Source organism: Leguminivora glycinivorella, chromosome 1 (genome assembly GCF_023078275.1).
Source record: "Leguminivora glycinivorella isolate SPB_JAAS2020 chromosome 1, LegGlyc_1.1, whole genome shotgun sequence".
Taxonomy (NCBI): domain Eukaryota; kingdom Metazoa; phylum Arthropoda; class Insecta; order Lepidoptera; family Tortricidae; genus Leguminivora; species Leguminivora glycinivorella.
Window position 1 is genome coordinate 26,606,193 of NC_062971.1, and position 16,135 is coordinate 26,622,327.

General features: G+C 37.5%; 1 protein-coding gene across 1 annotated transcript in view; it reads right to left on the reverse strand.

Moving 5' to 3' along the window:
- Positions 1 to 13,666, reverse strand: part of LOC125225016 — a 99,199-nt gene extending 85,533 nt beyond the window's left edge. Inside the window, exons 1-2 of the mRNA XM_048128517.1 lie at positions 13,319 to 13,666; positions 13,085 to 13,234 (exon numbers count right to left, since the gene is read on the reverse strand). Of these exons, the coding sequence (XP_047984474.1) occupies positions 13,085 to 13,234; positions 13,319 to 13,414 (246 nt within the window). The 5' untranslated portion in view covers positions 13,415 to 13,666. The remainder of the gene's footprint in view (positions 1 to 13,084; positions 13,235 to 13,318) is intronic.
- Positions 13,667 to 16,135: the final 2,469 nt, after the last annotated feature.

The following is a 16,135-nucleotide window of genomic DNA, read 5'->3' on the forward strand; positions in this document are numbered from 1 at the left end:
GTTTTAATCCTGTGTCGAGAGATGGCACTGCGATCACACATTTAACTTTGACAGCAATTCTCTATATACTCGATTCTTTTCGTCGTGTAATAACAAAGCAGTCGCAATGCTTGTAAACCAGAACGGATTGATTTGTTGCATTCCTTGGAACATACGCGATACGAATTGAGATAACATACGAGAACTGCCTATACAATAATACTTTTCAGTCGAAGACAGTTACAAAGTTTTCATTTATATCAGGAAAATAAAGACATTACCCAGATGTAAATTACACACAAACAATGTAACAATGACAGAGCGGTAGTTTGTTAAACTCATAAAAAAATAATGCAAAAAAGCTGATATGTTATCATTACATTTACAAAAATGTACCTACTTAAACTTGCGTTTACATATCTACTCATAGTGTAGCTGGAAGCTGGAGGCGGTATAATAGTTGTTCATATATCTACCTAGTACTTGTTGCATTACTGGAGTTAGGTTAGGACCCCTGAAAGCCGAATCAACATAAAATTTAACACAAATTAAACAGCTTGCATCGATGGAACCCACATTACCGTGAAAAACATGCATACGTTTTCCCATAACACATATCCATCCATACATTCCATACCCTAATCGATAATGAACGGAGCGAGCGTTAATTTTAGCTGGTCTCTTTGCTTTCTTTGTATGCTTGTACACTACATAGCAAAAGTGTAATACACCAGCACGGGTGTCAAAACATTTTCCCACAAGACCTTTAAGTGCCCGAAGGGAATATTACCTGCCCCTGTTCTTAAAGAGTTTCCAAGGTTGCTTGTAAAGGGCGCTGTAATCGGCGCCCCTTCGGGGACAGCAAGGCGTCCCTTGAGAACGAGCGTTTCTGTCCGAAAACCTGTAGCCTAATGAATCGCCCGTGGTGTTATTGTGTCTAGCGCGAGCAGAACTTCTCGAAATCTTATAACAAGATAACTTTACAGTCTCCGCCCCATTGGATACCTTGTTCGGCAAAGTTCGCTTTGTGGTTCTTTGCTTATTCATTCACGTATAATTGTATTTAGAAACTTGTCTATAAAACAAACTGAGCTTCTATAATTGTAGAATATTTTGCATGATAATAATTCAATAAATTAAGCCGAGGTTGTGAATGTGAGTATCAAAACGCCCACATTTGTGGATATCGGCTTATCTGACCAACCAGTTAATAATTAGGTGCTAATGCTAACTATTTCAAACTAAACGATACAGGCAAAATATTTATGATTGTAGCTATTCGCAGTTATTATATCAAAAAAAAAAAATAGGACATTTTTTTTTACACAGATTGACTGAGGCCCACGGTAAGCTCAAGAAGGCTTGTGTTGTGGGTACTCAGACAACGATATATATATATATATGTTATGTGTTATAGAAAACATCCATGACTCAGGAACAAATATCTGTGCTCATCACACAAATAAATGCCCTTACCGGGATTCGAACCCGGGACCGCGGTATAGCAGGCAGGGTCACTACCGACTGCGCCAGACCGGTCGTCAAACAAAATATTAGACGAAGCATTTAGAAATTGTTGGAGACCCGCATGAAAAAGTGTGCGTCTGAATTGTTTAAGTATTCGGGGCAATACGGCAACAATCACCTGTCAGGCCCCGTAGCCGAATGGCATTTCTCCGACGCCAAACGAAAGCGATACGCCGCTGGCTCTGTCGCGCCAATACGCAAGCGCGATAGAGATAGATATCTACTAGCGCTTCGTTTCGTGAGCGTTTCGTGAGCGATTGTGCCATTCGGCTAGCCACCCAGGAGTGTTTGCGTCTCTCCTTGTGGTTTTAATAAGCCAATGGTTTTCTATCGCAGCCTGATTATGTGCAGTATAATCTTGAGTAATAGAGTTCCTGTTTGATAGATCGCAGCAAAAAAATGTGAGTAATAACCCTTAAAGTAACATTTCTCACCATAACATCTAGAAAGCATAAAAAGCTCTATTTTTTTTTTTAACTAATGAGTAACAATAGCTTTTAATTCGAAAATATCTGGGCAACCGAGCTTCGCTCGGTTCTGTTTCGTATCCTTGACATGTGTCGCCATCTAGTTCAAAAATCAATAGTACCTACATCGAGCGAAAGAATTCTCAGCCTTAACAACACAACTACTCCACACGAGATGGCGCGCATTTCGCCACAAAAACTCAAATAGTGTATTTTTCTATTCGTTTTAGCCTTGACCTGTGTCGCCATCTAGTGTTTGCAATAAATAGTACTTACATCAACCGAAAGAATTCTGTCTTAACAGTACAACTACTGCACACGAGATGGCGCGCGAAGAAAAACGCATGAAAACGAAAATTCGCGTTTTCCGGGACCTAAGGATAAGTTAGACCGATTTTTCACCCCCAAAAACCCCCACATAACAAATTTCTGCGAAATCGTTAGAGCGGTTTCAGAGATCGTTAGTGTAAATAAATATATATATAAATAAATAAATAAATAAATAAATAAATATACAAGAATTGCTCGTTTAAAAGTATAAGATGTAGGCTAAGTAGTTGGTTGCTAGAACGGTCATTTTATACCGGGTGACCAGATCGTCTAGCCAGTGGTAAGGACGTTAGCCGCGTAGCCCGCGTAAGCTGAAGACCCGGGTTCAATTCCTGGCGCAGTCATAAGTGGGCAAGTATGTAGGTGCGAACGTGATGCATACAATTAAAAAGTTACGTACACGCTCGCGTACATGTCAGTGTGAAACTTGCGGTTTAGCACAACTTGCGTTGTCGCGCGCGAGTCCATTCATCAAGCGCGACTTCAAGTATGGTCTCGCGGGCGACAGCGCAAGTTGTGCTAGACCGCCTGGTGGTTGCCGTACTTATCTCATTTACCATGATTCTCTAAAACCCAGAGATCCCATTATATCTGACGAGCTAAGGCACATCTAAATGATTTGATTCATTAGTGCTGCAAACGGTAGTCTAAAAATATTATGGTTGCAGTAAATCAATATGTCTGCCATTTTTGTATGCTAGCACGGTTGCAAATTACGAAACCATAATAACGCTTACTTATCACTTTTATCAGCTTTTCTTTTTGCACCTTTTGCAGACGAACAAACCCTCTTATCAAGTTATCATAAATTGAACATCTTATTTTGTTAAACATTTAGCCAAGTCGAAGGCACGATAAGTAAGTACGGGAATTTGCTAGATCTACGGGAATTTGCTAGATTAATTTTGACATTTACAAAACAAGGAAATGGGTACTATTCCCAGCGGACAGGGCAGCTTGAATTACGATGATCTTCCTCAGGGCTAGTGTAATTATAGATTTCAGAGAGTTCAAAAGTAACTTGAACCAATTAGAAATGCTGTGCTAAGACCTATTGGTTGCCGGCGATTTTAAATTGTATTTACTGGAGCGTCATAGAGACCCATTCGGAAAATCCCAATTATGCCGGGCTGTTTTAAGGGCTCATATCGTGGAGGTGCACCACAGAATGCAAGGTGTAGCTCCCTATCATAATTAACGTGCTCGGGATATTTACTCTAAAAATCCCCTCTTAAGCCCCCTTACTACTAGAGTAATCATCATAATGCCAGTAATAAGTCGTTCTCAACAAAACATGACTTTATTTTAAAAGCACTCCTATTACATTGACAGTAACTCAGTTGCCGTTGAGTCACCTATCTTTAGCCTAGTTTATGGGTTCCCTAATGGGCGGCCCTACACGCAATCTAGGTATAAAACTTTCGTTGAATTTACGACTTTATTTGCTTTGTTACGACTGGTCACCTCTTAACCTGAAAGTAAGTGTCGCTCATTATTTGCGTGTAACAAAGTTAGAAACAAATTGCCGGCCAGTACTACAAGAATTATTAAAGTATAGGCCTGGAAATTATGCGAGTTAAACCAGTACTTGAGGAAATGATATTCATCTACAAAATTTATAAATGCAATTTCTGTTATCAATAAGTAGGCATGGTACATACTTATCTAGTAACATCATAGAGAGCATATAATACGTCTTAAAGAAATTTACCGACATATTGATTAGCTCACCCACTTCTGATCTAAATACCTAATACGCATCCTATATATCCGATATACTCGGATATTGTTTGAAATTAGTTATATAAAGCCTAAATAGGTACTTTTGCTTAATTTAATAGACCAGAGTGCATAATACATAGTTTAGCCGTGCTTTGCGTGAGCCGAGAATTGGACAAATATTACACTTCAATACTTTAAACGTGGCTAATAGGTGGATAGATACATAGCTAGGTATTCCATCAAAATCACATCACACGCCAAGACTATGGGGGCCAGCGAAATGAGCATATGAACGTTACCTTTTTGTATAAAGGTTACATTGACAGACCCCATAATATTTAAAAGCATTCGTGGCGATATTAAAGGGGTTAAATATTTTTGCAGGTTTTTTTAGAGAATACCTATTGAGATAGCTCCAAGTGTCCGAGAAAACGAATTTTCCTGGTAATTAAATTTACTTAGACATGTTGCTCGTAAGTTCCAATATTGTTATAGGTGCAGTCAGCAGAGAAATTGCATGGAGAAATTATGGATGAAATCAATGATAAATTAGCCATGTACTTTTGCAGCTCACCCCTCCGCCTACTACCTCTATGTACTTACTTAATCTTAGATCCGTTACGAGAAATGATCAACAAACAATTATCGTAACGAAAAACAGACGCGACGTCATTAATCTACTTGTTGGCGTATCATAATTATGATAGAAAACATTTAAAAAAAACCGGCCAAGACCGTGTCGGACCACGCTCAGTGCAGGGTTCCGTAGTTTTCCGTATTTTTCTCAAAAACTACTGAACCTATCAAGTTCAAAACAATTTTCCTAGAAAGTCTTTATAAAGTTCTACTTTTGTGATTTTTTCATATTTTTTAAACATATGGTTCAAAAGTTAGAGTGGGGGACACACTTTTTTTCCTTTAGGAGCGATTATTTCCGAAAATAATAATATTATCAAAAAACGATTTTAGTAAACCCTTATTTATTTTTGAATACCTATCCAACAATATATCACACGTTTGGGTTGGAATGAAAAAAAAATCAGTCCCCACTTTACATGTAGGGGAGGTAACCTAACAAAACATTTTTTATTTTTTTTATTTTACTACTTTGTCGGCGTGATTGATATACATATTGGTACCAAATTTCAGCTTTCTAGTGCTAACGGTTACTGAGATTATCCGCGGACGGACGGACGGACAGACAGACACGGCGAAACTATAAGCGTTCCTAGTTGACTACGGAACCCCAAAAAACGAAGTAGCGATCGGTGTTAAAACGAATACTTAAGGTTGCGTGGATCACAAAAGTGCCATCAAGCCACTGATGTTTACTTAGCTCCGTTATGGAAGGGCACATAAATTATAAGCATTATGGCCACCGCGCCTCGCAATTTCCACGCCTCGGCCGTGTCGTGAAACAGGCAATACAATATGGACACTTAATGGCTTCATATCATGGAACCGTTCATTGTGGGAATTAACACGTATTAATATTGTAGTACTTCATGTTATATGTAGACATGATTATTTGTCATCATTTGACATCTTATTAATATAAAATCGTTGGTAAATAAATTAAGGTCAATACGGATTTATTTATTTATTTATTTAATCTTTATTGTACACAAAGAAAGAAAAACTTATAGTACAAAAGGCGGACTTAATGCCAGACAGCATTCTCTACCAGTCAACCTTTAGGCAAAGCAGAGATATTGTGGGCGGTGATATTACTAAAACTTTACGGATAAGTGCGTCGTAAGGGGAAGTGTGTCTGGCCTTCACATTCTCCTTTTTAGTCACATGTGGTTTTGCGAGTTCATGCTTTTGCAACTTGCTACTCACGGTTAGTGATAAACGTATGAATAAACACTTATCATTGGTTTACGGTTTATAAGCAAAATGTGAAAGCCAGACACATTTCCCCTTATGACACACTTATCCGTATTGACCTTACTCCTTTCTTTTACGGATTCCGACTATAATTTGTCCTAGGTCTCGACTAACCAAGTCAGACTTCAGGCTACAATAAGTACAATATATTATCGTAAGCTATAAGAAGAATAGTTATTTGTTATACAAGGGGGCAAAGTTGTATTTTAACGCCGAGTGTGGAATTGAAAAACGAGCAAGTGAAAGGATTCTATAGTTGAACCACGAGCGAAGCGAGTGGTTCGAGAATAGAATCCTGAACTGGCGAGTTTTTTAACACACGAGAAGTAAAATACATTTGCACCCGAGTGTAACACAAAACTTTTCCCCTCACTATAGCGAAGAAACTACAACGCAAAAAATGCGTTTATCACTGCTTCCAGTAGTTCCACAGGTGGTAAATCATCTTTATTACTAGATCCACCTACTTTTATCAATTTTAAAGCAGTTAATTTGACTTTATTCAAGGTCAAATTACTTTACCCACTAGTGGATAAAATGCGTTTTTACCCGCTGGTATTGAAGGACAAAACACGTGTTTCCGAGCTAGTGAGGGGAAAATTATATTTTTTGTTAAGGTCAGTGTGGGGAAGTAAGCCTACAATGCATTATTCATCATCATATTTAAGTTGATAGAATTATCATAAAAGTTCTACCCGTTTTTTATTATTTTTGTTTAAGTATATGTAGATTGTGCAAAATGCGGCGACAATTATTTCAAAAGAGAGTAGGGTTTCAAGTTGGTCATTATTTTTATAATTAGCATTACCCAACAGGGACCGTATGGGTACCCTTAAAAACGGTTTTGACCGACTATTTTACGGCTACCCGACCGTTAATTGACATTGCTGACTGTCACTTGACACAAAAGTCGTCGTGGGTGTCGTCAAATAGGTTTTTGGGGGTGCTGATTTCAAAATTACTGACCAATTGGAAATCTGACGTTGCTGATTGTCACTTTGACATAAAAGTGGTCATGGGTGTGGTCAGACAAGTTCTCGGGGTGCTGATTCCAATAACCATTACAGCCAAAAAACTGTTTGATGACACCCATGACAACTTTTAAGTCAAAGTGACAGTCGAGTATGTCAAATTCTAAATCGATCATTAATTTTGGAATCTGCACCCCCGCAAACTTATTTGACGACATACCAGAGGATTTTTGTGTCAAAGTGACAGTCAGCAATGTCAGATTTCAAATTAGTCATTAATTTTGGAATCAATACCCCCGAAAACCTATCTGACGACACCTATTATGACTTTTGCGTCGAAGTGACAGTCAGCAATGTCAGATTCCAGATTGTTTATTAATTTTGAAATCAGCACCCTTGAAAACATATTTGACGACACCCATGACGGCTTTTATTTATTTATTTATTTGAAAACATATTTCAATGACATTACAGATAATCCAATGCGTCATGAAATAAACAATTGATTTGGGCGATGACGGAACAGCGTGGCTCCGTTGCGTCGTTAGCCCCGGTGTAGGATTCGGCAGGTTGCCCCGGAACCGCCGAAAAACTACACCTTTCGGCCAGAAGTCTGCGCTCGCGATGGTGTCCTGCAGCGGCCGCGGCACGCGCACTACGAACGAGCTGAAGTGCACATAGTGACGCGACTGTAGCTGGTGCACCCTCAGCGTGTAGCCAGTCTTCCGGCGAACGTACTCCACCACCTCGTCAGCCACGGCGGAGTAATGAAGACGGGACACGTAGAGCGCCTTACTCGGAGTTGCAACTCGTAGACCAGAATTAACCGGCTCTGCGGTGCCACACAGAGTTTTACGAGGTGCCCTGCGCGTCTTCTTCTTCCGTTCCACCAGTGTGAATCCCTCCTTATCTACTTTAGCGCGGGAGGAAATTTCTTCCAGTGGTTCTTCACACCCCTTATTAGGTGCATTGACCCGGCTGGCTGCGACGAGCTGACCGGCTGCAACGCCAGCATAATCACGCTGACGTGGTTTCGAGGTCACAGGGGGCAGCCGCGCGCGCAGGGGGGGCGCGCGCGGAGCGGCGGCACGTGCTGAACTTTTCAGCGTGTCAGCATCGCGCATACTGACCGACTTAGCACTAGTGTCAGTCCGAATATCATTATTAATAATATTTGAAACCGCCGACCGAATTGGAGCATTACGCAAAGTAGAGACTTCATTGCGTAATTCGGCTATTGTGATTAGGCTGGCTTCAAACTTAACTTTAACTTCCGCTAGACTTGATTTAAGGGCCACGATTTCCTTAACCAAGCAGCGAATATCAACACGATCCGGATCACATGATTCACATGACGGCAGGATGGTATCCGTCGCTACAAACTCCGGAATCCGGTCTTCATACTCCTTCAGGATCTTCTTAATGTCTTGAAGGGTCTTCTCCCCGGTTTCATCACCTCTCCGGTGAGGTACATATGTGCCGACGATCCCCAGGGACTGGCACAGCACTTGCTTCGCTTGGCAGATGTCCTCGATGGTAAAACTCGACGCACGAGAACTTATCTGCATAGCAGCAGCCGCATCCATCTTTCCTTCCAGCAACAGCTTGTTCTTCAGTTGTAGAAAGGCGAGGAATTCATTCACGATGGGTTGACTCGACTTGGAGTGATCCATCGCGTCAAATCGTTAGCGCGGCTACAAGCCGCGCTAATTCGCAATTTATTTTAATTACTCGTCAACGCGTCTACGTCGCTGCGCGCATTGAACACGACTCTGTCAAAGTGTGAACTTTTTATGTCAAAGTGACAGTCAGCAATATCAGATTTCCAATTGGTCATTAATGATAGTAGCATTACTCGTGGTGTATGCACTTCGCGCATACAGTAAAGAGTGACAGAGATAGCACTATTGTTATTGAAATTCTTGGTAGTAAGAGTGAGAAGAGACCTCGAGATGTACACATCGCTACCGCGCGGTCGCTGCCGTCTAAGCACGACACCTCTTAATAACCGTTCAGCTCAACTATCGGTCGGGTACCCGTAGCTAGTTGAAACGGTTGAAACGGTCAACATTAAGAGGTCAATCGCCCGTATTAGATTCACACCCCGTATATGAAATATTAAGGCCATGCCTGGATCAGAGATAGGTTTTAATCGATTAACTTTTATCCGACCAATTAATCGTTTAAAAAAAATATCGTCAAAATTAGTCGACGATTAATTTATTCGCGATTAACGCTAATCGAAGATCTTCGATTACAATTAATTAATCGTCATTTTCAATCGATTTAAACGAATTATCGTCTTATTTTAATTGTTAATCGTTAGTCGAATACTTTTTGCCCAACTCTGGTAGTGACTATAGAAAAAAAAACCGGCCAAGTGCGAGTCGGACTCGCCCACCGAGGGTTCCGTACAAACTTTCTTTCAAACTACCTAGTAAAAATAATCTCATATTTTCATATAACTCTAATGACTTGACTAGAAGACAAAAGTATAGGCACTAATGAGTATTATTGTGTATAGCGCCATCTCCCGGTCAATTTGCTAACTAATTTGCGCGACCTGGTTTTTCAGGGATAATTCTTTATAATGTTAACCGAATTAAACAGTTTTTACTTTATTGGACAGAAGATGGTTTACGTAACATCTCGTATTAATTTGAAGTACGATATACATCCGCAAGGGTGGGTAAATTGAAAGTAAAAATCTGAAAAGTTTTTTGTGAATTAAAAAAAAAGTATTCAAAATACAAACACGATTATATTTTTCCTGTAATATTTAGCATAAAACCAATGTTTACTAAAATTTTCATAATTTTTCGTTGGTAAACTTCGGAGATAAGGGGGGGGGGGGGGGGGGGACGGTATTTTTTTTACATTTTCCTTCAAAATTCTTTTTTTTTCCACAACAAAAAAATTATAAAAAATAGCTTATTTACGTTCAATTTGAGCTCTTTCCAACGATACCCCACTTGACCTAGTAACTTGAAATTTACAGTTTGCCCCTTTCATTTTGGCCATTTTCTACAATTAAAATTAATATATTTAAAAAAAATTATACCTTCTATTTGTAGAGGTTCACAATGTTCAAAACTATTCCAAATTTCAAGTTGATAGCATTAGTAGTTCTCGAGATATTTAGGAATGTGACAGACGGACAGACAGACGGACAGAGTCGCACCATAAGGGTTCCTGTTGTACCTTTTTGGTACGGAACCCTAACAAAGATATTGCTAAGAAATGTTACCAAACTAATTCACGTACCTAATATCCTATTACCTTTACTTAATAACAAAGTTTCAAAAACAAATAAGTAGTTGGATTTATATGAGCCTGTAATATCGTGACTAAATTGGACATGAAAAGAAAAGGTTATGAACCCCATCTACGGGACATATCGGTCTTGCCTTATAAATGGAAAAATGCTTATATGTTTAAAATTTCAACGTTATTTTATTAATTATCTAGCACATTCTGCCCTGTTATTACGTAAAATAACAATGATCATGGTTTTGGAACCTAGTTTCATATGAAATTACGCGACAACAAGCACTAGACGGTCTTCCCGTACTCACCGCGGGAGGACGGTCAACCCGCCGAGCCTTAAAAAATGTGATTTTCGTCACTTAAAATTACCTTATTTCGCCAAAATATTATAAAAGCTTTGTAAAATATATTTGCTATCCCATAGGACCATGCGCGTTACGCCAGACTAAATTAATTTAATTATAGAGTTTTATCCACTCAAACTTTATTTCAAGTAAACTATGCCGGTCTTGCCCGCACTGACCTTAAATAAATTTAAGAACTGACCATTGAACTTGGCACCCATTTAGATCTCACTTCTTTTGTCGTTGAAGTCCTGTTGACTTGCATATATCATAATATTGAACTTGGCTCTCATTTCACATTTATGTTTTTGATCAACCTGGCAACTGTACAGTATTTTAAATTCACGGTTATACATATAATTATATTCTGTGGTTCTAATTAGACGTTATAAGACAAAAAAATCGCACGTCGGCATACGGTATCTGCGGAATGCGGATTGCTGATATAATATTACACGCGTTTCAGAAAATTTAAATATGACTATTCATTTGTAGAAAATCACAAATATCGTCAGTCTTCATTTGCTTCTTCACATGTACTAAGATATGTATGCATGACGTTTGGGCACAATTAGCGTTGTTCGTAATGAGGCGGCATTTATTTTTATGACATCATTAGTTAGGACTCTGGAGTTCGTTTCCTTCGTTCGAGACTATCTACAGCCATTTTTGGGGTCCCTGTACCACACCCAACGACATAATAAAACTTAGGGGGCTGTTGACCGATTCTAAATTATGTTAAGTAGCTCAAACATGCAGGAAAGGTCTATCAAATGTGTGATATGATTTTTTAAATATAAGTATATTGGAATTTCATTTATATCAATTTAATTTAGTCTAAAAGTCTACCCCGCGGAAAAGAGAATTTTGACGTAGGTAATTAATTATTGGTACTTCAAAAAATTACTATTTGACAATTTTATTAGTGATGATTTGTATTTCAATAAGGTGTATTATATTAAATAAATTATTCCATATAAAAGAACATAAGTGCTGTGAATAAGATACATTTTGCCAAGCTCTAATGTTGTAGTCAATGTAACTAGTTATTCTTCCGAGTTTCTAGTTCTGGTATAAAGCATGTTAAATATAAGTATAAATATATTTTTTTATTTATAATAAACTTAGCACAAATGTACTATATTATAGTAAGCTATAGAGTCAACATAAAAATGAACTCTATTTATTTAATCTCTTTTTAATTACTTTAAATAAAAAATTTAATTTGATATTTGAAAAATGTTGATTAGTTTAAAAACAATTATTTGGTTTGTCTTTGATTACCTGGTATATAAATATTTAAAATAAGAATAAAAATGATATACAGGATGATTTTAAGTACTAGCCAAACTTTGCAGTAACATTTAAGGTAATAATGAACAATTTTTATTATGACACCGATGAAATCGCAAAAAAAAATGTAACTGTTTCATTCATTTCAACTAATGTGATGCCAGTCACTTAGTTCTATCAAACAGCCAAATAGGGCTTAGTGCCAACCACATAAATTGACTGTTTGTTATCTGCTTCTAATATCTCTCTTGCATATTTGAATGATAAAGAGGCAAATAACCACATTTCAGTCATTGTGTTTCACAGTTGGCAATCTGTAGTCAAAGTGCCTTGATACATTTTTTTGTCTCAAATTGTGAAAACTTGTCAAAAAACTGAAGACATAGAATATAGGTACCTACTTAGTCTATGTATTGTTTTTTGTGTGGTGGCGGAGTGCACAGGCCTCATAAGCAAGGACCCTGCTAGGGATAAGAGGCGAGCTTCGCTCATGTGCATATCTGCTGCCATCAATGTACCCTTAGTCACCTCATGGTGCTATTCTTTTCTGATGCTGGCATCACACGGCACACTTAGTCATAGTAAGTAGTTATTCTATGGTTTAGGATATGTGCTATAGCTGTTCTCTGGTATAGTGCAATGAAAATGGGATAACTTGTCATTTCTAGCTACATATAATAAATACTGTTCACATTTTTAATTATAATAAAACACAATAATAATTTCTAATGTGGCTGAATTACATCCATTTTTTATACCACGTTGGTGGCAAACAGGTATACGGTCCGCGTGATGTAAAGCGGCTACCGTAACCTATGGACGCCTGCAACTCAAGGAGTGTCAAATGCATGTTGCCGACCCATTAGAAACTTGTACACTCCTTTTTTGAAGAACCCCATACTGTAGTTCATCGGAAATACTTTTTAAACCCTCTCTGTGTATCTTTTGTAGTGAAAAGATAAGGAAGAAAAAGTGGTTGTATTGAATTGTTGTTATGGACCAAATCAGTTGAATTCAAATGATAGTGCACCTTGATTACAAGACAAATAACAAAAAATCTAATAAGACACTAATTAGGACACACAATAAATTATATTTTTACGAAATAAATTAGTATCCTGAAATTAGTATGCATGCTACTTGTGATGCTTTATAAATTAGATACTTTGAACTTGTCTAGTAAAGATAGATAAACATTATTTGGTACCTTAAAGTTACCCTTAAATTTTCACTATATTACTGATTAAAAATATTACTATGTATTCTGTGATCATAATCAATATTTAATACTCACTTTTGGGACTTTGGCGTGGATTCCTGTCCTCACATCTCTGATGGTGGCGATGTCCAGCATCTCCACTTCCATATTCTGATCAGTCCAAAACAGGAAGAACCCCTTGGCATCCACCCTCAGGGTAACTGGCAAGCCTGTCTGCCCTGAATCCTATTGACCAGATAAAATATATTCCAATATGTTACACTGAAATATTTAACACATTAATATAATTTAAATGTCTAATAGAAATACCTCATCCCATTTCATGAACTTCTCTCCATCCTGCAAAGCTTTCGGCACCTCAATCGGCCTCAATGTAACATTCGCCGATTTTGTGTTTGTGGTCATCTTGAATATAGTTATCGTGCAATTAAGCGGAAATAATAACACAGTAGCAGATTAAAACCGTCATCTTCCTCTCGAGCACAAACCTATCTACGAGATGTGTACGAGATCTATCGACGGTACACAAGGTAAAGGCACATCATAGAAATAAAGGCGAAACCACAATATTACACTAAACCAATTAAGACTAGGGCATGAAAACTGTATTCATGATTTAACACCTTCCTAATAACTACCAAACAATTATTTCTCCCACATATAGTTGACATTAATACACTGATGTATGAATGACGCATGTCAAATACTTAAATGAAATAATGGCAAAAATATGATTATCAATCTTTATTACATACTTTTAACCATTTTTAACACTATTTTCACGTTAACATCCTACGGTGTTCAAATGTTCTTCCATCTTCGTAGGTAAATGCATGATGTTCCGTGACGTTGTAGCACATGATATTTAATATTGTATGTAATTAATGTTTCCCTGGACTCCGGCGATAATACCGCAGTATTTTTTCATCAAGTCTAGCTGCAGGGCCCGCGGGTTGATTCATTGGTCATTTTGTGCTTTTTCGTGATGGCTCCACATTGGGATAAGTTTGTAATCTAAGTGACTATATCAGAAGCACCTAAAAATTTTTCTATGCCCCACCTGATGCGAGAGTGGATTTGGTTTATTACTTTAATTAATAATCAGTCACATTACAGTTCCATTGCAGTTTTACGTAGAGCAAATTTCAATAATCACGATGTTTTAACATAGGCAATTTTAGTTGAATAATTATGACATTAGATGAAATGACAATACCTATCATTTTAAGCGTCAAACATCTTATCAATTTTCGACCACGTAAAGAGTTTTGCTGGTCGTTGAAAATGTAACCTATTAATTTTGCGAACCAAATAATAGTTAAGAACTAGGTCATGCATGAAAAAATGTGGGCGTACATTTTTTCATGCATGAAAAAATGTACGCCCGGCTTTAAAAACAGTGATGTGAAAAGCGGTTATACCAATTATTACATTATATCAGTCTAAGTAAGATAAACATAACTTTTTTTATGATAAAAGAGGTCGCGATATCTTCCTTAATTGTTTATGCCTTCATGTTTATGATTAGTAGTCAGTGGTTGTCATATCTAATGTCACTTGAACAATTTTTGTGTTGATATTATTAAAAATATGTATGTAACCTAAGCTTTCATCTGATAAATCCACAAAGAGAACGGTCCCTGAAAATCCTGCGACATTTGTTAGATTGGTTATCAGTATTTTTATCTAAAGCGTCGTATACACGCTTAAATCACGTTCGTGTGATAAGTCAGACGGTCGGATTGGTGGAGCCCGTTGTTGGTCCGGTGAATCCATATTACACGAATAGAAAGTTTTATAAAAAAAAATTGGTTGTCTGTAAAGTCGGTTTACGGACGGTAGTTTAACGTGATAACGTCAAACATTACAGTGGTATAGACAGGGGCGGTCAGAGTATAGCAAAAGGGGCCCGATTCTGGCACTTTTTTCACGTTTTTTTATTTATTTATTTATTTATTAAAAATACACAAAAGTTAACAGTATTTCACCAAAGCACTTATGTGGTAATATAATTATGTACATGTTAAATTGACATAAATAAAAGCAAACACACTTAAAAGTTAAACTATGGTTATTACATTAATCACCTAAGGAGTGTAGAGTCTATGAACCTTAAGAGTTTTCTGTAAAACACACCAACACTATCAGCAAATATGTCAATATCGTCTGTCTCCAACATGATGTGGTTTAGAGCAGCTCGGCCTCGAGCGGTGCGCCAGCCGCCGCGAACAGGCGCCGCCGCCGCCGCGCCGGCACCGCGCCCGGCATGCCAACCACCACATTCGCTCTTGGCACTTGCAGCCCCATTCTCTCAAGCACGGATGCGTCATCTACTCTATGGTGAAACAGTTGGCGGTAATGCATAATATGCAGCAGTTTCTGTCTGGTTTCTAGAGTTTGAAGACCAACCATTCCTGTTACGAATAGAGATGGATACATATATGGGTAATATCCGTACAGTCGTTTGTAAATGTGCCTACAGAACTTCCTCTGCACTCTTTCTAGCATAGTGTTTTGTTCTTATTAGAAAGAATGCATTAAAATAAGCATCTTTTATAAATTTAAGTTTTTTTTAAAACCTACTAATTTAGGAGTTAGAGTGATGCAAAGTTGCAAAATTTTCCCGTAGCATTACTAAGGCGCCAAAGACAGAAAGCGATATCGACGGAGCCCCGCTTATTACAGAAACTGCACAGAATAGGAGCCTTCGGCCGTTTGAAGATACCTAACGAACCTAACCTATACCTATATAAAAATCGTCATTTTGTGTCCTAGACCGTTTGCGAGACACGCGTTAATTTTATTAAAGTGCTAGTGCCATTTACTAATTTTATTTTATTTAACATTTAATGTAATACGATATGGATTTTAATTGTCCGAAATAAATGAATTTTATTTTATTTTATTTTATTTTATTTTATTTTATTTTATTTTATTTTTTATTTTATTTTATTTTATTTTATTTTATTTTATTTTATTTACTAATCTTAGAACCCTAATATCTCAGTAAATATTAATGGAGAAGAAAAAGTTTATATAACAAAACATCCTTATTTAAACGTGTTCTATATGATTTATCAATATTAACATAGGTTATATTGGTAAAAAAAATCATCGTAAATTTAT